General features: G+C 36.3%; 2 protein-coding genes across 2 annotated transcripts; both read right to left on the bottom strand.

Moving 5' to 3' along the window:
* Positions 1 to 45: 45 nt before the first annotated feature.
* On the bottom strand, positions 46 to 3,181 carry LOC122092630 (beta-fructofuranosidase, insoluble isoenzyme CWINV1-like). Its single transcript, XM_042662859.1, has 7 exons — positions 2,865 to 3,181; positions 2,719 to 2,727; positions 1,778 to 2,634; positions 1,510 to 1,668; positions 1,075 to 1,313; positions 852 to 942; positions 46 to 595 (listed from the first exon to the last, which is right to left on the bottom strand). Exons 1-7 carry the CDS (start codon positions 3,115 to 3,117, stop codon positions 413 to 415), a joined length of 1,791 nt encoding a protein of 596 aa, XP_042518793.1. The 5' UTR covers positions 3,118 to 3,181; the 3' UTR covers positions 46 to 412.
* An 8,156-nt stretch (positions 3,182 to 11,337) lies between these two features.
* LOC122091481 (nucleosome assembly protein 1;4) lies at positions 11,338 to 16,415 on the bottom strand. Its single transcript, XM_042661464.1, has 12 exons — positions 15,926 to 16,415; positions 15,746 to 15,789; positions 15,544 to 15,639; positions 14,448 to 14,540; positions 13,273 to 13,363; positions 13,136 to 13,197; positions 12,872 to 13,056; positions 12,602 to 12,779; positions 12,477 to 12,520; positions 11,974 to 12,184; positions 11,849 to 11,866; positions 11,338 to 11,752 (listed from the first exon to the last, which is right to left on the bottom strand). Exons 1-12 carry the CDS (start codon positions 15,990 to 15,992, stop codon positions 11,684 to 11,686), a joined length of 1,158 nt encoding a protein of 385 aa, XP_042517398.1. The 5' UTR covers positions 15,993 to 16,415; the 3' UTR covers positions 11,338 to 11,683.
* Positions 16,416 to 22,490: the final 6,075 nt, after the last annotated feature.

Raw genomic sequence — 22,490 nt, forward strand, 5'->3', positions numbered from 1 at the left:
AAAAAATAGGGAGAGGGGATGGAGGGTCAAACACAGAGAGAGAGAGAGAGAGAGAGAGAGAGAATTTTTATTGAAGTAAAAGTAAAAATAGTGACAATTTAATAGAGAGGTCTGGGCTTGACTCCTGCAAAACCCCTAGGTACAAGTTATTGAACCTAACCTGCGACCTGAAAAATACCACAGGCTTCAAACAATGAAAACCCTAATTAACATTCAAAAATATTGGCATTTTGTTTATTATTATGACATAAATTGACTGATAGCTGCTCCAAAGTCAAACTTCTTGTTCTTAGAGCGTAACTCTTGGAACAATCTTATAGTTCATGGAAAAGTGGGACCCAACAACTTGACCATCCGTGTTTTTGCCGTGGTTTACATCATCTTGCCTTTCTCCCTGTTTTTTTTTTTTTTTTTAATAGCTGATCTCAGCTTTCTTCATGCTCCAAGCGCTTAATTTTGAGATTCTTATATCCTCTGTTCCATTGTTGAATACATATAGATGTGCTTTGTCATACACTGCGTTTTTGGGATAAACCCTAGATGTGATACAGACCTTTCCTTTGCCACCAAAACTCTCGACGATGGAATGATCTATCTGCAAAGCATGAAGCTCGACACTTATATATCAAAATCCAAAACAAACAAATATAAAATTCAATGTTCAATACATAATGTGGCCTATAAGACATTCCAGGCAAGTACTCTGCTAATATTTTATAGTTATGAAACTAAATTAAACATGTGACTTACCTAAGGATTTTTTTTTTTTTTTTTTTTTGACTTTCTATTGTGAATAGTGATAAGGTTCTAAAAATGAGAAAATGTATATCATTTACCCTTAGTGAACTTACCAAGCTCCTGAGTGATAGTTGTTCATGAAGAGGATCCACATCTAGAAAAGCTCCATAGGTAGTTTTATCCAGATCTTTCCTCAAAGAAGACCTGTTTTTTTTATTATTATTATTATATAAAGTTAGGAAAGATTTTATATGTGATGGCCCAAGGTAGACTTGACTTGAGAGAACATAAAGATCCTACCAAAACAAGAATTAAAATTTGAATCTTGAATCTAACCTGCTTTGGTCACTGCACATGAGCACCACATATCTCTTTTGATTTTTGAATACCCTGAAAAATACAGCTGTTTGTTCTTCCAAGCCTTCAGAAGCCAAAACTAGCAATCCAAATGGTCCTAAACTTCCTTTAACAGAAGCCCCTTTTTGACTACAGAGTAGTTGTGGATTATCCCAACTTGGGTTCACCTTCTCAGCATTCTTCAATGTTGACAAGTCAAATGAAACCTCCACATCGGCCTTTCAACAACAAAAAAGGAAGAGAAATTAAAAAGCTACACGGAAATAGAAACAGACCACATAAACTTTTTTATTTTCTCTTCTCATGTTTGGTAAAGAAATTTGAAAATTCAACGTGGATTAGAGATATCTCTTTATGGGTTTGAAACTTATCAATAGATTAACTCTTGTGGAGGCAATAGATTAAGAAACTCACTTGTGAGGCAGTGATACCAGAAACTTCAATTACTGATCCTTTCTTCAGCTCTGTACTCTGCAAATCAACTGGCTTTTCATGTAACTTTTCGATTTCATCGATAGGCCATTGAACCAGTTGCTTCCCAGACTTGTCAAGCCAAATATTCCTTGGAATTGCCTGCAAACAGAATCAGTAGATAAAACTTAGTCCTCACTCCTCTTTCCTCTTTCCTCTCTCAGTTCTAGTCTACACAGTACACAGGTGAATTGTTTAAACTCTGTATTACCTGAACTCCAGACCATCCTTTCTTGATATCATCGTTTACGCTATCCGATTCATTAATCCAACCCCACAAAATCCTTCTGTTCTTAGAGCTATCAAAGAATGTCTTTGAAGCGTAAAATTTTCCATAATCATATCTCAGGCCTGAACCATTGTCAATAGAACCCTTGTTTGGGAAATACTTATCCTTCTTCAGGTTATAAGTACCAATTGTGTAGTATTCATGTTTGGTATCATCTAAGCTCACCTTAAGAACATGCTTAACACTAGGACCAGTCACAGATGTGTCAAGACCAACTCCACTGTTTACAGAGACAGGGAAGAAATCTGGGCACTCCCACATTCCTGTATTCTTGGATGAATGGAGTGGATGGTCTACTCTTTCCCATTTGATGAAATCCTTGCTCTTATATAGAATTGCCTTCCCTAGGCGATCGATCTTGCTTCCGATGATCACCCTCCATTTCCCATCAGGAGCTTTCCAAGCAGTAGTGGGATCCCTGAATGAGCTTGCATTGATCCCATCAATGGGAGTCATAACAGGATTTTGGGGTGGTTTAGTCCATTCTACTAGGAATGGATCAGAGAGATTCTTGGGAAATGCTAAATTCTGGACTTGGCGATTTTGTGGGTCTATACCAGTATAGAGAATAGCAGGTTTGTACCCTGGGAGGATTGTAGTTGAACCAGACCAACATCCATTAATATCAGATTTTATGGAAGGTTTGATAGCAGGTTCATGGTGAACCCAATTGACAAGATCAGTAGAAGTGGAGTGCGCCCATACTATGTTACCCCAGACTGCTCCTTTTGGATTGTACTGGTAGAAGAGATGATAGATTCCCTTATAAATCATTGGACCTGCAACAAAAACAGAACTTGAATGTCAATCAATTCCCTTTAACATGTTTAGTTGAAATTTAAATCCAAAGAGACTTGACTAACCATCAGGATCTGTTTATCCAATGATACACAGTAGTCCATTCCAGAATCACAGACATGCCCACAATATAAATCAAAAGTTAGTTAAAAGAAAATAAAAGCAACACAAGAGGAGAAGAAGGAAAATTGAAAAATGAAAGACAGGGTACCATTGATCCAGTTTTTGGCTGGTTGGAAATGGTAGCCAGTTCTATAAGGCTGATGGGTTGTTGTAGTAGCGTTCTGATGAGATTGAAGGTTTAAGAAAACCTTGTGAGAGGCTTCAACATGGACTCCATAGCCAAGAAGAAGAGAACATAACCCAATAAACCAAAAAGCTGTGAAGGCCATGGCTTCCTTTGAAGAGAGAAGAAGAGAAGGGGAGATGAGATGGAATGAAGAAAGAAATTTGGTAATGGGCATTATATAATTGAAGAAAGAGGAAAATTTGTAGTTGGTGAGGTCAGCATATGGTTCCAAAATCAAAAAGATGAGGTCTTCAATAAACTGGGGGAATAAACAATGGAAGATAGATCTTATGCTCGTCACGTTTATATAACACTTAAAAGGAGTCGAAATTTACGGTAAATAGTTTTCAAACCACTTTTTTTCAATTCTGATAAAACGTAATCAACGATTTAATGGTGGTAGGCCATGAATAATTTTTCTTTTTCATTTTCAGATAATGTTCTACAGCTAACCGCGTGGGAAGCTATTTTTGCAAGTGGGAGGGCAAGGGGAAAATCTCTCCGACTCAAGGATTTAGGCTGCGTTTGATAGTCATTGGAAAAAATATTTTTGATATTTTTTTATTTTATGACAATAAAAGAAATGAAATAAAGTGTTTGACGACGACTTGATGTTTTTTGGTTTTTTTTTTTTTTCTTACAACACGAAAAAAAAAAAAAAAAAAACTGAAAATGCAAAGTGATGGAACGACGAACCTTGTTCCGTCATTTCAGTTGTTCCAAATACAAAAAATGTTAATAACTAGGGTGATCCTAAAATAGGTTCACCAAACACCATATTTTTGTTTTAAGACGGTATTTTAACATAAAATCTGAAAATTATGTTTTTGACACAAAATGTCATTTATAGAACTGAATGACGACCAAACGTAACCTTAATTCTCGATAGTAGTATCGGTTTCTGATGATACTGATCTGGATCATATCGGATTAGTCTATATCAGTTACTTTTGCATTTACTTTTAAAAAAAAAAAAAAATACATTTTGTACTGTTTTACCCTTGATATGGGTAACTATTTCGAATCAATTAGATATTGAGTATCAGTCTCTATCGAAATTAATACAATCGATATGATAATGATTCTTGATTCCATGCTCTGACTCCCATTTTTGCGAAGACCAGATTTGGATTTTGGGAAAGGTCACAAGCCACCAAGTGAAACGGCCAGGGAAAACCACCTCCCAGACCATGACTGGCATTCAAATTAATTAGCTGGACCGCAGCAGCAGTGGAAAGTGGTGGGAAAGTGGTGGGAAAGTGGGAAAGTGGAAAAGTGGAAACTGCAACATATCTTCTTGTCATATCAATGACTGGTTAGCATTCGTCTCTGGATTTTAGGGCATCCCTAGAAACTAGTCCTCATATTCTTATAACATTCAATCTAACCGGCCCGGTTCGCTTACTAAGCATGTTGAGCTGTAACGTGACACATTTGTTAATAGGTAATTTACCTGTGCAAGGATGTTACCTGATCAGCTCTCGATTGGGATCGATTAATTAATAAATAGTTCAACTCGGCCCATTATGTTTAAGGACTGTATAGTCTGCTTAAAACTCGTTTAGAATCCCTTTTGCTAAATCTGACAACTTTAAAAACCATTTAAAAGTCTGACCAGAGCATGTTTAGTGTCCGATTATAGTCCATTTAGAAATTAATGTGTCATTAACCCGTTTAAACCTCAATTAAGGTTCGTTTAGCCAAATTGTTGGTAGCTTGATTGAAGACCAGTACTCGACCAACCATGCCTAATATATGAGTGCCAATTACTTAAACAGGTCAATCACGGTGCAAAGACTTAAAATGGAAAAACCCAATTAAATCCGATCGATTAACACCGCTAGATAAGATGGAAGGGAGAGTCAACCACAAGACCTCCTTGGTCTTATGCCAAAACCTACCACCACGGAACTAGAAACTCATTCCCAGTGATTAATTTAACAGAAGGGAATCCATACCAAACATTCTCTACATCTCTCGATTTATCATATATATAGTATATTATTTTTAATGATTAAAGTGTTTGCTTCTTTATATTCTACACAACATGATTCAAACATATCTAATTATTTATTGTAATTAGATACCAATTCATAGAAAAAACAATGTTTTACTATTTTTTTTTTTTTATTGAGTCTTCAGCTTTCCAGGTGAGGTCACAAATCCAAACACATTCTTAGAGATTTATTATAGTTTTTTATTGAATATTTTACAGTTTTCTGGTTTTCATGTGAGGTCGACAGTAACAAATTTGAATAATATTTAATTATTTTTAAGGCAAGATATCATTGCCTAATCACATGACCTTTGAATCAGCGTGGGGATAATGACAACATCTGTAGGGATATAAATTAATAAGATTTTTTATTTCATGGGTTAATTGATAATTTTACACGCTTTTGTATCTGGGCCACGGTGGTCATGTGACCAAACAAGTGACCAAACAAATTCTTTTTATCTTATTTTTATGATTTCAATTTTTTTTATTAAATTTTTATGTGACCAAATTATTATATTGCAGATTCATCTAAATTATTTGCATATAATATTCATGAAGTTGGACTCCACAAATAATTCGAAACCGGACCATGATTCCAAAACTTCCACCCTCCATCTCCATTAAACTATTTCTACAGAACAATTCATTAGGTCGTAGAAAACCGAAAACTTTTCTTAATCCTGCATTTATAGATAATGGTTATGATTAGGGTTGCATTGGAAGGGGTTTTTTAAAACCCCAGCCCAACTTCGGCTCCCCTTAGCATAGCCCAGGCTCGCCCTGGCCCTGAAGTCATGGTCTAAAAACTTTAACGTAGGCCCAACCCTGTCAATCTCAACCCCAGTTCAACTTGCCTTGATTGACCATAATTGGACCAGGTTGACTTTGATTGACTTTAACGTTGTTTGTCATTTGGGATCTGGCATTTGGGATCTGGCAAACGCTGACTGTGGCTAATTCTAATCCTTTCGAAGACTATTGTAACCTCAAAGTCAATTCACCCAACTATTAAAAGAAAAAAAAAATCATTTACCTCATGTGAAACATGCTCAACACATGTTTAAGCAAATAAATATTCCCATGGGTTGTGATTCCCACACCCTAGAGGTGGATCCCACACCCCATGGAGAGTGTGAGATCAGTCCCCATGTGGAGGGACGATGCAAACTCTTTACGATTTGAAAAGGGTTTCCCATACGACAGTATTAATTGAGCATCATGGGAAACCTCCTTTATTTTATAGGAAAATGGTTCTGTGTCCCAAAATGCAGCCTACTCTAGGGCTCCTTGTGTCTGTCTCTTTCCTCTGTAAAACAAGGAACATAAATGTCTTTGCACAAGAAAGGAAAAAAGATAAACAAATAGGATTGCTGGCATAGACCACACTCCTAGATATATTTCTTTTTTCCTAATTTTATAATAAATATTCTTTTTAATTTGTTTTATGATTGTTGAATTTTTCTTCTTTTTTTTTTTTGGATTTAGTGTTTATTTTTCGTTGTTTTATATCATATGTGGTTACTAATCATAATATTATCACAAATCGTACACTCACAACAAAGATTCTTTACCCAACCCGGACCGGGATCCTCTGTCCCACGATAGAGGATTTAGAGCAGATCCCCAGATCCAAAAGCTGGAAGCACCTTGGGCAGCCCTTGGATCTGCGCTACCATGTAGCGCATGGCACGGAGGAGCCCGAAACCCCCCCCCACCAAAAAAAAAAGAAAAAAAGAGTCAAGTGGCATAGTTGTGGGCACAATATACAGACAAGGGATTTTACCATCTGTTCTACCAATATACTCCCAATGGCTTAATCTGAATTAGTGAAAATTGTAGATGGAAGTATGGAACCATTAAGTATCATCAACTTCCTAAGGCACCGTTTAATAATGTTTCTACTGTTTATGTGTCTAGAAATAGCAGAAACGGCTTTTCATGTATCCGGAAACAAGAGCAAATTTTTTGGGGTCCGTTTAATAATGTTTCAAGAAACTCGTTTCTAGACAAACGGAACAAAATGCGTTTAATAAAACTGTTTCATTTCAGTTGTTTTCAGAAATAGAAATTGAAATTTCTACATATTTATGGTTCAAGAAACGACTCAAGTGAAACAAGTAGAGCCGTTTCTGGAAACGACTCGTGGCCATCCTTTCGCTGGTTACTATCAACTTTTAGAAACATGACTTATCAAACACCTTCAATTCCGTTTCTGTTTCTAGAAACGGAAATTTATGTTTCTGTCATTACTTGAAACAAAAACGTTATCAAACGAGCCCTTGTAGTATGATAAACTTGTTTCTCAAAACGTTTTTTGCAGACATAATGCCACTAAAAACCCTAATAATATCATCAGATGCCCAAAAGGGAGAGAGGGTTCGGTTGCCTCTTTTTAGGTTGAAATAGTTAAAAGATTTATCAAACACAATAGCATTTTTTTCTCTTAAATTCATTTTTGGAAACAACGAAACAAGTCAGACTTGTTTCGTCAAAGTCATTTCTAGAATTATAAATAGGCATAAATTTTTATTTATATTTCTAAAAACGGGTGAAACATAACAACTTTATCAAACGCTTTTTAGGTTGTTTCTTCGTTTCTGAAAACAAGAAAACGCAAAAACTATAAAAACAGAACGTTGTCAAATGCTACCTAAGTGAGCTTTATAATATGCTTCATTGAATAATTTTATAATCTTCCACATTTCATTTCTATCATGCTTTTGATTTAGTTATTATTCTGTCTTTTTTGTTTACATCCTAAGGGCCGAAGTAGAGGTTTTATTTGAATTGGCAAAACCAAAGGAGGCAGAGGTCCTAGACTACATGCTAAGTTGGGGAAGATAGGGCCTTCATGAATGCAACATTTGGGGCCCACCAACGTCCCACGTGTCATTTATATATGCTTGGTATAAGGGTATAAGCTGATACACGATGGATCTGGATTTTGGACACACCCGTTCACTTGGGCCTTAGTATGACAGTTTACAATACTCAGTGAAGTATCTGCCTGAGGGTTGGTCACTTAATCAACTTCTCTCAAATGCATCGGTGCTTAGTTTGCACCAATTTTCTTACTTTTCAAGAAGTGTGACCTTGACCTAGGCCTTGATCTTGAACCGGAAAAAAAAAAAAAAAAAAAAACAAAAAAACAAAAAAACAAAAAAATAAATAAAAACAAAAACAAAAACAAAATCCCTCCCTCAAAAAAAGTAGGAAAACCCTTTTTGGACTCAACCTGGCCAAGCCCAGCTCTACCTGGCCCCAACCTTTACCTTTGTGTGACGGATTACAAAATGTTAGGACCGGCCCCATTCCAAGGGTGGCTACACTGCACGTATGCTCAATGGGAGACATCATTTTCGCTTCCCCTCTTAACACTTATAATGGCAGCGAGTGTGACATGTGTCTCCCGCTGAGCCTACAGTGGGCAGGACACCCTAGGGTTTAAAGGGTTTTTTAATTTTGTCGATTTCCACCAATCTAGCCTATACAATCTGAACTGGATCAGAATCGGTGAGAGTCGATCCGGATCCTGTTTACCATTTTTTAAACCCTAGAACTTCCCCATTCTTGAGAGCATTGGGGAACCAGAACCTCCTAAGAACTAAGATACTTTTCTTGGGCCCTTGCTCTCTTAACAAGCAAAGAACCTAGAAAACAGTTAATAGCCCCCCTTGCTTCAATGGCTTGTGATTGCCACTTCTGGTTTTCCTTTATTTATTTATGGAAACCAAAGAAATAAATTAAGGGCAACAGAAAATTGCTCCTTCGTCATATGACCCCTGCGGCGGGGCCAATGAGGGTATATACAACATTTATGGGATTTTTTATTTCATGTGGGTAGGGTGGTAATTTACGTGTGCCCCATATGTTTGAACATGGGGCCATGCACCTAGGCAACTTTTTTCCCCCTAAAAATTAATTAAACAAAAACGAGTCTATAACATGAGTAATGTCCATAGATAGCCTATCCATATTCTATCCTAGAGCGAAACGCAGCTCTAGAAGCAACAGAGATTAACCAAGTGTCCTCACATATTATAGAAATTCGAAGAGTAGTCATATAAGAAGATATATAACCCAAAGGGTAGCGCAGTTGGTGAGCAACGAACTTGGTACGAGCCGTAAACTCGGACGTTCTTCAACTCCCACTAGGCACACCTTGGGCCACTCACACGGGGGTATTTAGTGCTCTTCACTGCTTTCAATGAAAGTTGAATGGTTCTCATTCAACCCCGGTATGACCCGGTCCATACAGATGTGGGGTCAGTATAGGCCCGCGGGACCAATCAAGCCGAAGGCCTGGATACCCGTTGTTAGCCAAAAAACAAAAATAATATATATATATATATATATATATATATATAGAGAGAGAGAGAGAGAGAGAGAGAGAGAGAGAGAGATAAACAAATGAGTTAAGCCATCTAACCCATCTGTGGGTTGCTCAGATGGTTAGGACGAATTGGAGATTGTGTGGATAAGCGCACGGTCTCAGGTTCAATTCCCCATCTGTGCATCTGTGATTTAAGTGGAGATCGTGGCGGTGGGTTGCTGCGCTAGTCCCCCCGAAGATTAGTCGAGGTGCACGAAAGCTGACCCGGACACCTTGGTTAAAAATTAAAAAATAAAATAAATAAATAAATGCTAAGCCATGTATCAAGGGCAGTTTTAACTATTCACACATCTACCTCCCTAGTCCTTGTGTCACTGTTGGTGCAAAACTTGCATGATGCTTCAGACTTTTGATGCCAGAAAAATCCTTGAAACACCAAAACTTATAGAAGCAAAGTAAAACCTGGAATGAAGAAGATACACAGCAATCCATCAAGTAAATAAAATGGCCTATCCTTTGATGGTATGGCTTGGTACACACAGGTCAGAAAATAAGATTAGAAGTAAGAGGTTTGTGGGTGTTTAGGGGCAACCAAGAGATCATGAGTTATATATAGTCCATTTATAAATAAACTGAACCACTAAGGATGGGGAAAGGGCAAGCTATGAAAGCGCTGGTCGTGGGCTTGAGTTGGTATGCTATACTATCACTTGTTGGTCTTATGAAAACGTTGTATAAAAACTATGGCTGGGGGCTATGACCACTATCGTGAAACACCTTCTTTTTTTTCTACTAAAAAAATAAATAAATAAATGAAGTACATAGACATAATTGAAATTGATCAAATAAGGTTAAGATCTAAGCATAATGTAATCAACAAAGCAAAGAATTCAACTGGCGATGAGGTTTTAAGATTCACTATGCACAATCCCAATGGTCCAACAGCCCAAATATGACTAGAAATATCACAAGAAAAATAAGGGTGCCAAGGTGATTTTTTTTTGCGTATGCCCAGCACATTCTAGAGGTTCATTGTGGGAGAAGATACCCTAGACATGGGTCCATATTGGGTTTGTACTAATTCTAAGAAAACTTTCCAATTTCTCGTCCATCATATAAAATAATAAGATGTGACTGCTACTACGCACAATAGGATATTTTTCTCTTCCAAAGGACAGAACCTTGGATGCCATTACTTTCCTTTGGTAATTCTGAGAAAACCTTCCGATTTCTCATATAAAATAACAAGATGTGACTGCTAGTATGCACAAAAGGATATTTTTCTCTTCCAAGGGAAACTTGGATGCCATTACTTTTTATTTTTTTCTTGTAGAAACCTTGGATGCCACTACATCCAAAGCTAACTCTCGATGAATACAGAGATTTATCGAGCATCCCACACCCGAAAGGTGCCCCACATAGGTCTTTGCTGAAGGCCCCAGTCACTTAGATAAACAACATAGAAAAAGCACCCCTTTCTGTACCTGATCTAGAAGAGCGAAAAACAGAAGAAATGTTTTGTTAATAGGAACATAAACTGTTTATAGTTTGATTCTAACAATCTAATGCTCTGCTCTTATGCACCCAAAAAAAAAAATTTGCTCCGTTCTCGAAGTACAATTCCTGCACCCCATATTCATTCTTTAAAGAACATCACTGACGCCACAATGTTTCACGTTTCAAACCACATATAGCAAATTTAATTTGAAAATTTTATTGAGAATAACATTAGCTGAGATAAATGACTGTAGTTGGTAAGGCCTCTTTAAGTGCTTTCCATAAAAAAAGCATATATCTCGGGTATATTTAAAGCTTTCCAACTTTCTGCCAAGGAAATGAGCTTCTCCCCAGGAGCACTGCTTGACCTTTGGCTGGTAATTTGAAGTTATAATTGAGAATATTTTCTCCTGCCACAAGTCTTTCAAAACTTCACAATACGGATTGGAGACCCAAGCAGTATAGTTTTATATTGAAATTTCCCGAGATTTTCTCCCTATTATCAGACAACAAAAGAACAAGAGAAACCACAAACTATTGCATGGATGTAACAGAAAGTCGGTCTCCACCATGGAACAAAACACATATATATTAAACAAAAAGGTTCTTAAGAAGTTCACAGCACTGGGCACGGAAACCCAAAACGCATCAACAAATTGCAAGGCACCTCTTACTACCTGATCACATCCCTCCCCTACCCCACCACCCCGCCCCCAACCCAACACCACAGGGAAAAAAAGGAAAGGGAAAAAAGCCTAAAAAATTATAATCACTATAATATTGCTAACAAAGAAGAAAAAAGTAACCAAAAAAGTTCTCTTCACCCCGCTCTCGTACTCTCAAATCCACAGACCCACTTACACAAATAAGTCGTGCAGTCTACGTATGCTATGCTTGTGTCGGCTCTCAACATTACTGCTGCTTACACTCCACCCTCTCACCCTGTGGACCCCCTTCCCCAGCTTGGGCTCTCCCACTCTTCTGCAGTTTACAGAGTCAATTGGACGAGTTAGTAGTAGTGATCAAATCGATAATGCTAAGGAATAAAAAGATAGCAGGATAATTCTAATCTCTTACCTTGGGTCCCGTTGATGACTGTGAGAACATCAGAAACAATGGTGACAGGTCAGGACTAAATTCAGTTCTCAAACAGAACAAGAACTAAGAAAATAATGGTAAAAAAAGATTTATAAAACATGTACCTTCTTCTTGGTCTTGCTTTCCTCTTCATCTTCATCATCATCATCCTCATCTTCATCGTCCTCATCATCCTCATCGTCCTCATCTTCTTCAGCATCCTCATCGTCTTCTTCATCGTCGTCTCCTTCTATATCTTCAAATCCATCCCCTTGAACTGCCTCCCCTGTAAACCATGACACAGCATGGGGTATAATTTTGTCTCGAATGGTTGACCTGCATGAGGCATCAGACAACCCCAGCTCATTCCAAATTGCAAATGCAATGGTTAAAAATGGTCAAGGAAAGATTCTCAACTCTAACTGGAAGAACAAATAAAAAAATGTTTTCAAACATTCACACAAAATACATACTATTTAAATAATTAAATAGTAATATTTCAGACAGTATTTCGAATCTTATACAAGTTTTTTTGACTAACTAGCAACTTCATTTGGATCTCCACATAACAATACAAGAAATATGCCAGAATTCAGTAAGCTCTTCCCATAACAATGATGCAACTTACCCAATGTCATAGTCTTGTTCCATTTGATTTTGAAGTTGCTCAGCCTGTCAGATATCAAGGGGTATTAATTACCTAACATTCAACTCCTTCACTGGCCTAATGAAAAGTACCGATGCAATACTTACAGTCTCTTCATCAATATCATCATCATCCTCGGGAACCTGAGGAGGATTGAAGAAGTTGAAGAAACTTTCACAGTCCTCAGTTTTGGTGATGGGCTTGGCATTCTTGGATCCCTTTCTTGGCTTCTTTTTCAGGACCTTCTGTGTCAAGCTTTTCCCAGGACACCATTCAATCTCCGTCCTACAACACAACCAAAATAAAGTGAATTCTAAGGAAAGATGAGTAAACAAAAACAATATCGCAAAAACTAATCAGGTTGCAACCAGACATACCCTATTGCTTTCTCTAGAATCGGTTCATCATCGTCAATCATGTGGTACGTTTTTGTCAGAACTGAATTCTTGAAGTAAGGATTAGACTCAAAGAAGAATTCAAGCTTGAAACCCTTAGGATTATCAATCCTATACCACTTGATATCTCTGAGATGCTTGAGAGCCCCTTCATCACGTTCTGAGATCTGGAGACCAGAAAAAGCAAAACCAAAATTCAATACAGAAACAATAAGCGGTACAAAACGGCAAATGCCATCACCATACCTCCTCAGCTAAGACTTCATTAGTCTTCATTGCAGTAAGCCAAAAATTAGGCACCCCTTTCTCTGGACAAGTGTATATAACAAGTTAATAAAAGATGAAAGCAAATTGAGCTATCCACATTTTCTGTCTTCAGGTACCTTCTGGGGCTTTATCTTCTCCTTGGTCCGTCTCAGATTCATTTGTTGTAACTCCTTCAACTTCAACTACACCATTCACAATTTCATATCGCTGGAAAAAAGTGCAAAAGAATTACTGACAGGGTTGAATAAAATAGAGAACCGTACAAACATCAACCAGACTAAAAATACCGGCTAGTTACAAAATGGAGGCTCGTGGACAGCGTGCTGTTCAGCTATACCTGGACCACTTTACCCAAAAGCCCATGCTGGACAAGATGGCACAAGGGTGTGCGTGCAAATATACGAGCTTACAATGCCATATCCGTATCTGCTCCATTCTGAATACAGGTACTCAGTTTTTTTCTCTATTATTCTGAATTTTTAGTTCAGTTTTTTGTTTGGACTACATCCAGCATTAACCCTGATCTGATAATGTTGTAAAATCGTACTAGTTACAGTCAAAATTTGAATGCACATAATGCCTGGATAGTTAGGAACATCCTTATATTAATATTTTAGCGTTTACATTACTCCCATCTTACAATGTTAGGAGCTCTTAATGTCATATTCTAATTCCTGATAATTTTTCTGCTACTAAATGTTATCTTTGATAAGATATAATCCCCTAACGATGCAACTAGCATATTAAATAAATCTCACTTGACTACTTGATGATTGCATGTCAGTTGTACAAAAGTGTCCATATAAGTGTACCTCATTGCCGAACCTATGGTAGCTTGAATCCCCATATCTAAGGTTTTAAAGGTCAAAACAGATTCAACTTCCAGACATCCATACCACATCCCGACCCTCACCCTAACCCATGTCACAAAAGGTGACATTCCCTACCATTCAGTCAGTAAGCTAAATGCAAAACTAACAAGGCTTAACAGCAAGGAACTGAGCTACAAGGTCGTATAATGTTGAAGGGTAAAAGATTTGCACACCGCCAGCTCATATTCAAAACTGCATGTGGGCACCCCTCTTAAGACCCAGATTACTGTAGCAATCCCATGTAAAATGCCTTGTATGCCTTCCCCCTATTTCAGTGTTTCACCGTAATACCCACCTCCAACACCCAAAACTGCACTCAGGCATCAAAGGGAACCCTCCCACAATATTGAATTAAATAGAGAATAAAAAATTTTAAATTATTCTTTATTTATGAAATTTAAATAAATCAGATACCATACCTTGGTGTACAGTGGTTCATACAGCTTCTGGTATTTTGCTTCAAGTGCTGCCCTCTCCTCAAAAAATTTGGCCTCCAGCTCATCATGTTGACTCTGCAAATCAATAAAGAATTAGAAGGATCCAAGAACTGAAAATTTATAATAAAAATAAACAAAAAAAATAACATCTCTTGCCCCCAAGTATTCAAGCAACCAAATCAAAGGTGGCAATGTGTGTTACAAAGCAAGTGAGTTTTAAACTACTTATGTCCCAATGTACAAATTGTCTGTAAGTCTGCTATAATCTAACCAAGAAAATTAATAATCAGCAGAAACATCTCAAGAGCCAAGAGACAAGAATATGTGGATCAAAAGTATTGTAGAGATGAAAGGATGTGGGTACCCCCAACAAGGTGCCAAGGATTGAGTAAGGGAAATTGTTACAGAATCAAACTCCTCCCTCTGCAATCACATATCGGCCAGTTTTGGGGAAGGCTATTGAGATTATAAGCAGGGTAAGGTTTCAACCCTCTGATAGATGCATCTTTAGAGGATGGTTGGACTGGACACTGAAAAGCTGCTCCATTACAAAAGGAAATAAGCAAATTCATCAAAACGGCTCGGTCTCATGCCCCTAATGAACATCAAATTGGCCCAGCATCACCAGGAAGAACAACAGCATGCTCAGCAGATTCAAAATCCATAGTAGACTCGTATACAATAATCTGTTCATGCATATGCAATAACCTACCACAATTATGGCATTTCAGCCAACATTTTGATCCTCTGTGGGGGTTAAGATAGTGAAAAATTAAACCATATTTTTGTGATACAACCACTCAGGCAGTGCTCTCAAAGATAGTACCACCATATTAAACTGATATTTTGACTAAATCAATCCATATTTTTATTATCTACAACTCATGAATCAGACATTGAGAGAGAAAAAGAAAACAGAGAAGAAAAGTTCACAATAGATAGAACAAATTTGCATCTATTAAATCGTAAGGAAATTAGTCACAAATCATCTGCCACCAACGAAGAATTTTTCTAATTGAACAGCAAGGAAGCGTTTAACTAAAATACAAACTTAGGGAAAATAACAAATAAGACGAACCTGAAACCCTCTGAGAACCTCAACGCGCTTCCTGACATTTGGGGATAGAGACTCGAGAACATCAGAGTGTTGTCCAGCCAGATGTTGAAGCTTATCCTGTACAAACCCAATCAACCATATAGCCAACCAAAAAAGTTTCGATCACATAAAACAAATTGAACTCATTCAGAGAAAACCAAAGTGGGAGAAAAAAAAAAATCACCTTTAGGGCAGTAACAAGACTTGCTCTATCCTCAGCGCTAAGGGCTGCATAAGACATCATGTAACAGGTAAAGATAGGGATTACAAATACCTCAAAATCAACACAACCGAAAAAGAAGAGATAGACAACAAATGGAGAGAGATTAAGGATGATGATGAAGGCCAGTAGTAGTCACTATACCAGCAGCGGCGCCTGGAAGGGCGGCGTTAAGATCGGCCATGTTCAACTGATCCTTGTTGTTACTCATGATGCGAGATGATAATAAAACCCTAGGGCTTATGCACAAAGAAAACCCTAGAACTTTTTCAAGTAGGGTTTGTACGTAGTTGTCAGAAGAGTAGTATAAGAATAAGAAGGGGCAAAAGGGAAGAAGAAACGAACAAAGATGAGAGAGAGAGAGAGAGAGAGAGAGAGAGAGAGAGAGAGATTTTGGAGTTTAGGCCGTGGAAGCGAAGAGCCGAAAGGCCAAAATATAGAGAAAGGCGAAGAGAGAGAGGGACTGGAAGACAGGATGAGCGGTGCTGTGCGTCTCGCTTAAATCTTCCCCCTCTCTCTCCTCTCTCTGTGTGTCTGCAAAACCTAATGAAACTTATCCCTCTATATACACAGCGCCACTTAAAACTTTGATCCCCTAAAGTGAATACTTGATAGTAACCCTCAAAGGAAAAAAAAAAACCGCTCTAGGGCTTTGCCCTTTTTTTTCTGAAGTTTGATAGGGCTTTGCCTATTGCAAAAGAAATAAAGTAGAGAGAAAAATGAAAATTAATACAAAAGTGGAAATTTTTATTAGGTTTATAGGGCAAATGTATTTGATCCGAGAGTGGCCTTTGTGTCTACACATACGTGTGCCTTCTAGGAGGGGAATGATGGTCATTGTGTGCCCCTTGTGTCTGTGGTGCAAGGATAGAAAACTTCATACCTATAAGTAATTTCAATAAAATTCAAATCATATTATTACCTATTAGGAGGAAGTTTTCCATAGAGTGAGAGGCGTTTATGGTTTCTCATTAACACATCAATGGATGGTGTTCATTAGTTTTGTCAATATGGGCATAGGAGGAGAGATTGTGTCAAGGGAGGTGCAAAAAGGAAATATTTTGATTGTGCATGGGATTTTGACTGCGTGTGACTCTTTTGATTTTGAAAAAAATAAATTATCACATCTAAAATGTGTAATTACTAAATGGAATAATGGACGCACTAATATACGTACTCTCAATGATTCTCCTCTTTCATCATTAATATCATGGGACCTCTTATTGTAAATTATAGTATTACCCATAGGGTTGTTTCTTTCTCTAGCATATATATAGCCAATATACATAACCAATGCATAGATTCATCTTTCCTAGCTAAATATGGTAAAAGTTTCAAATATGGTACACAATGATGGTTACAAATACTTTTCTTTTCATTTTAAAACTGATTTTCCTTCCCTTCGCTTGCAACCAATATGTAATTTTTCCTTCTTGACATGAGTGTGTTTGTAAGAAAATAACTTTATACATCTCCCTCATTGCAAATCTCTTTTGTATTTATGGAGTCGTTGATTGGATTGATCCTTTACAAAATTCTACAAAACGGAATTAGGAATTAGGGATAGGACTGGTTTTCAGTCAATTTCGAATCAAATCGAAATCACCCCATATATAGGACCTTATGGCTAGAGAAGGAAGAGGGGATTGCTAGAGAAGGAAGGAGGGAATTGTGGGGCCTTATGGCAACCCAAGAAACAATGAAATGAAAAATGTAGAATAATTAAACAAATTAAAAAAAATTCTCTAAACAAAAAGATGAATATAGTATCGTAAGAAAGTGAAAAATGGAACTAAGTCTATGTTTGGTAGCCAACAGAAGAAAAGAAAACAATTGAAAAAATTTTGAATTTTATGAGAGAGATAGACACATAGGAAATCATTTTGTAATCATTCTTTTTTTGTATTATTATGTTTTCATATTTTCTCATGTTTTCTTATGCTTTTTACAAGATTTTTTTTTAAGCAAAAGAAAACTTCATAATTCCCAAGATAAATTTTGAATTTCAAAAGGTGAATATTCTCTTAGGTGAAAACATATTAAGTACAAAGAGAAATTCTTAATCCAAGAAAAAAAATACAAAAAGTGTACTTTTTTCTTTTATTCTCTTGGCTACCAAACACAACCTAAGGCTATGTTTGTAGCCAATAAAAGAAAAGAAAAGAAAAAAGAACCTAGAAAATAAAAGAAATGGTGAGAAAATAAAAATAGTATGAGAAATTCTTCACCCAAGAAAAAAGTACAAAAATTGTTTTTTTTTTTTTTTTTCTTTTCTTCTTGTGGTTACCAAACACAGCCTAAGAGAAACGGGGCAAAGAGAACATGAAAGAATTATAATGATTCGAAAATCTTGCATATATTCAATCCCAAGTGTTCCCACATTTTGACTTTTCACTCTAAATTGCTTTCAAGGTAGCATTAATCAAACCCATACAATAGTTTTCATTAGCTCACTACAAACCTTTAGGTGTTTTGCAATGGCTTAACATTAACCAAGGGCCTGTTTAATGACATTTCTGCCGTTTCTGTTTCAAGAAACGGCAGAAACATAAATGAAACAGAAACGGCAGAAACATAAATTTTCGTTTATAGAAACAGAAACGGAATTGAAGGTGTTTGATAAATCATGTTTTTAGAAGTCGATAGTAACCAATGAAATAATTGCCACAAGTTGTTTCTAGAAACGGCGAAACAACTTGTTTCACCTAGGTCGTTTCTTGAACCATAAATAAGTAAAAATTTATATTTTTATTTCTAAAAATAAGTGAAACGGAACAGTTTTATCAAACGCTTTTTACTCCGTTTCTTGAAACGTTATCAAACGGGCCCCAAGTGTTTTCCTTTGTGCACCTCAACATCATGTTACTTGTTATTCTTGTCTTCGTTTTCCTTTGAGGTGCATTTTTGGAGACTCATTCTATCTTGGGCAAGCTTTCCATTTTAGCCTTGATGCTTGAGAAAGTACTATAAGAAAACCATTCTTACTTGTGATTTTTCAACAAAAACAGAAGTTGAATCACTAAAAACATATTCATTACATAATATCTCATCAAGGAACAAGGTTATAGCAGTTTTTTTTTTTTTTTCCAAAAGATATTCTTACATCATATTACAATACTTTTTTATTATTATTATTATTATTCCTTTATATAATCATATAATTTGAGATAAATTAGGCAATTAAATTCTGTAAACAAACAAGAGCTCTGCCAATCTGCCTATTATTAAAACATAAAAGTTGAAACTTTCTCCTATTATTAAAGCATTAAAAAACAAAAAAAAACATAGAGTGGTTTTCCTTTAGGCTTTCCTCTCAGAAATTAAAGGAGTGTCTGAATAATATCTATTTAGGTGTGTTTAGAGCACGGCCTTCTTTTAATTTGCCCCTTATTTTATTCTTAAAAGTTCTTTAAAATAGATGTATAAGTGGGTTTTCAAAAATAATTTGAAAGTGACATAACATTATCAAAATTTGCCATTATCGATCATACATATTTTTCAAGTGCACATGTGAAATTATACTATTAACCTTATTATTGGAACAAAAATGGTGTCAAACTATAAGGGGAAAATATTGAAGTTACCACTTATTTGATACACTGAGGTGTGTTAGTAAGAAAATTTCAAAAACAAAGGATTAATTTCATTTACCAAAAAAAAAAAAAAAAAAAAAAAAAAATTCCAAAATTGAATTTGAAGATTTTACACTCTCACTTGGACTATTAATTTGAGGATAAAGAAGGGGAATCCTACAACTATGACAAGGATTTGACCGCTAATTAAGATTATAAGTATAAAGGAAAGAACGTCGTTTCTCTAGTGTTCCCATGCCCACACACAGTCCCTATTTTGAGGGGGTTGCAAAAAGACACCTCTGCCCCTTGAAAACAGAGGTTATATGGACGTGGGGAACGCTAGACGGATGTTCCTCCTCCCATAAGTAAAATACACTGATTATGAGTGTTTTAATGGAAATAAAGTCTCCAATCTAGGTACAACATTATTTTATTATGTCTTGTCCTTATAATTTGATATACATCATATTGGTAAGAAGAGATTAATTAGTGCCATTTGAGAGAGTAATTAGTGAAAGAGGGGAGGGGAGGGGAGGGGAGGGGAGGGGGCAAAGATCATACATTGAAATTCCTCAAGGATTTATTTATTTATTTTCACATAAGTGAAGAGTGAATTTTTTCATTAATGATGATTTGATGTTATGATATACTCTAAAAATGTTGAATACTAATTATTAACTCTTGTTCCTTGTGGTTAAAGGTCTGAAATAACTTTATGCATTTCAAGTAGAGGATCAGACCCCATGAATCAAGATATATCATGTGTTAAAGAGAAATTGGATCAATCTGCAATGTATATTCTTCTTCTTCTTATTATTTTTTTTTTTTTTTTTTAATGATCAATAAACTTAGATTCAAATAGAGTTAAAGGGGAGTTCCAAAGAATAATGTTTAGATCAGATGATTAATTATCATATAATCAAACTAATTCCTTTTTAGGCAAGGGAAAGCTACCCGTAGATTCAAGTACACACACTAATAGACATGACCAATGGGAGGACACGCACGATCATGTTCAGCGTGGGGCAACTTGGTCTTTTGCATTCGCAATGTATAGGCGTAGATACACACCAGCGGGTAGCATTCTTTCTTTATTTCTTTATGTAGAGTCTTTAAGGAAGGACTTGTTCGTGTTAAGGTTTTGATCATACAATCATCTCACGTGTGTCATGTCATCATTAAGTCTTTATATATATATATATACGGGTGCCTCTCTCTCTCTCTCTCTATATATATATATATTGGGTTTAATGCCTCTCATCAATCTTTTAAAAGACCAATAGCTTGCGAAGGCATATACCTCGTAGAAAGAATCATCTATTTCAGATTGCAATTAAAAACCACCATTTTTTACTCATTTGTTTGAGATTGATAGAATAAACTGAGATCTCTCCAGTTACATCTGATAGGACCAGCTCAGAGTGTACACAAAGAAAATAAATGCAATGCTATTGATGTAGAGGTTTCCAATACTATGGTCTTAATGCTTAATATTAGTTCATCAGATTATTATCAAATTTAGTAAGTGTGTCATATCAGTTCAACAATAAAAAAGATATCCACATATCAATCAAAAGTTGGCAAACTTTTGAGATGATTAGGAGATTGAGTTATTATAGTACTATTCCTAGGAAAAAGATTGCCATAACACCAATGTGCATATTTTTACACACCGCTGGTTTCTGTAAAAAAAATAATAAATAACCTGTGCTGCCAATTTGAAACCCCCATAAAGGAAGGATGGTGTGTCAAGTCGGCAGCCTGTATTGTAAAGACCTTAAACAAATAGCTAAAGGAACATATCTAAAATGACTATGGGGAAGTAAAAAGATATGCATGGACTAAGGTGCCAACAAGTATGGCTTTGGATAATATTAAATGGCAAAGTAGGATCCCTGTAATAGACCCACTAAGTGGGACTTAAGCTGTATTTCTATTAATAAAATTAAAATATATCTATATACTTAATAACTTAACTACCTTTATTTTGTTATTGGGATTTTCTTATTAATACCACTCAAGTGTCAAATAATTTGTAACCTTGTTTTTTTGCAATTTTAGTAAAATACAACTTTGTGGGTAAATATATCATTTCATACTGTATTCAAAAAATACGTATAACAATATTTTGATAATGACATAATGGTGAGTGTCACATTCAAATCATTTTTGAAAATCCTTTATACCCATAACATAATGAACTTTTGGAAATGAAACAATGAGCAATTAAAAGAAGATGTTTAAGTTATAAATACACCCATAGAGGTGTCATTTAGACACTCCCATTATTATATATAATATACAATCTCGAAATGATATAGCTTAAGCTTTGTATCTATAGATACATTGACGGAAAAAAATCTCTTGTAATTTCAATAATAACTCGACCTAGATTAAAAAATTAAGGAGAAAGTTTATAAAACAAAATAAATAGAAATTAAGTTAAATCAAAGTATGCCCATCACTTTCCATTAAAATCCAATTGAAGTGTAAAAGACAAACATTGTCCATTCGAATGGTGAAGGAAGAATTCAAAACTTCCATCGCGTGTCATAATACCCTAAGCAAGCAAGTTGACAGGAAGAATACGTGAACTAGAAGGCAAGTACTACAGATAGTGAGTTCACCATGTTTATGATGGTTTTTGATCTGCCTGCGATGCTTTGATAACTGCCGAGAAATCCTAGTAACTAAGGCCTTTGGTATAATTTTTATTTTAATATTTCATTAATTTTTTGAAATAAGTCAATAAATAGGACTTTCGGTAAAAAAATTGAAATTGTTTGATTGCATCACTTTTAAAATAATTTTAAGAACAAGGAAACCATTTTGGTAGTCTACTTTGAAACTACTCTCCCTCTCTCAATGGTCGTCTTCTTTTGTATAACCAGCATGAAGGGGTAAGGTGGGGTGAAGGTTGCAAAGAGGGGGTGGGACAAGGGTTGCAAAGAGGGATAAGGTGAGGTGAGGTGAGGTGAGGTGGGGTGGGGTGAGATGGTGGGAGTTGCGGAGACGAGGTGGGGAAGGATTGCAGAGCGGGGGGTTGGGGCCAGGGTGGGAGTTGCAAAAGTGGTGGCTCAAGGTAGAGGGGAGGCAGTGGTGAGGTGATGCGAAGAAAAAGGGGGGGGGGGGGG

Source organism: Macadamia integrifolia, chromosome 2, assembly GCF_013358625.1.
Source record: "Macadamia integrifolia cultivar HAES 741 chromosome 2, SCU_Mint_v3, whole genome shotgun sequence".
Taxonomy (NCBI): Eukaryota; Viridiplantae; Streptophyta; class Magnoliopsida; order Proteales; family Proteaceae; genus Macadamia; species Macadamia integrifolia.

Excerpts from the sequence above, each read along its gene's own strand:
- LOC122091481 (XM_042661464.1), bottom strand. The coding sequence starts at position 15,992 with ATGAGTAACAACAAGGATCAGTTGAACATGGCCGATCTTAACGCCGCC. Across the intron at positions 13,057-13,135 it reads ATGAAGTCTTAGCTGAGGAG|ATCTCAGAACGTGATGAAGG; the intron begins GTATGGTGATGG and ends TCTGGTCTCCAG. Across the intron at positions 12,185-12,476 it reads GAACAAGACTATGACATTGG|GTCAACCATTCGAGACAAAA; the intron begins GTAAGTTGCATC and ends TGCCTCATGCAG.
- LOC122092630 (XM_042662859.1), bottom strand. The coding sequence starts at position 3,117 with ATGCCCATTACCAAATTTCTTTCTTCATTCCATCTCATCTCCCCTTCT. Across the intron at positions 1,669-1,777 it reads AAGGATGGTCTGGAGTTCAG|GCAATTCCAAGGAATATTTG; the intron begins GTAATACAGAGT and ends TTCTGTTTGCAG. Across the intron at positions 596-851 it reads AACTATCACTCAGGAGCTTG|ATAGATCATTCCATCGTCGA; the intron begins GTAAGTTCACTA and ends CATGCTTTGCAG.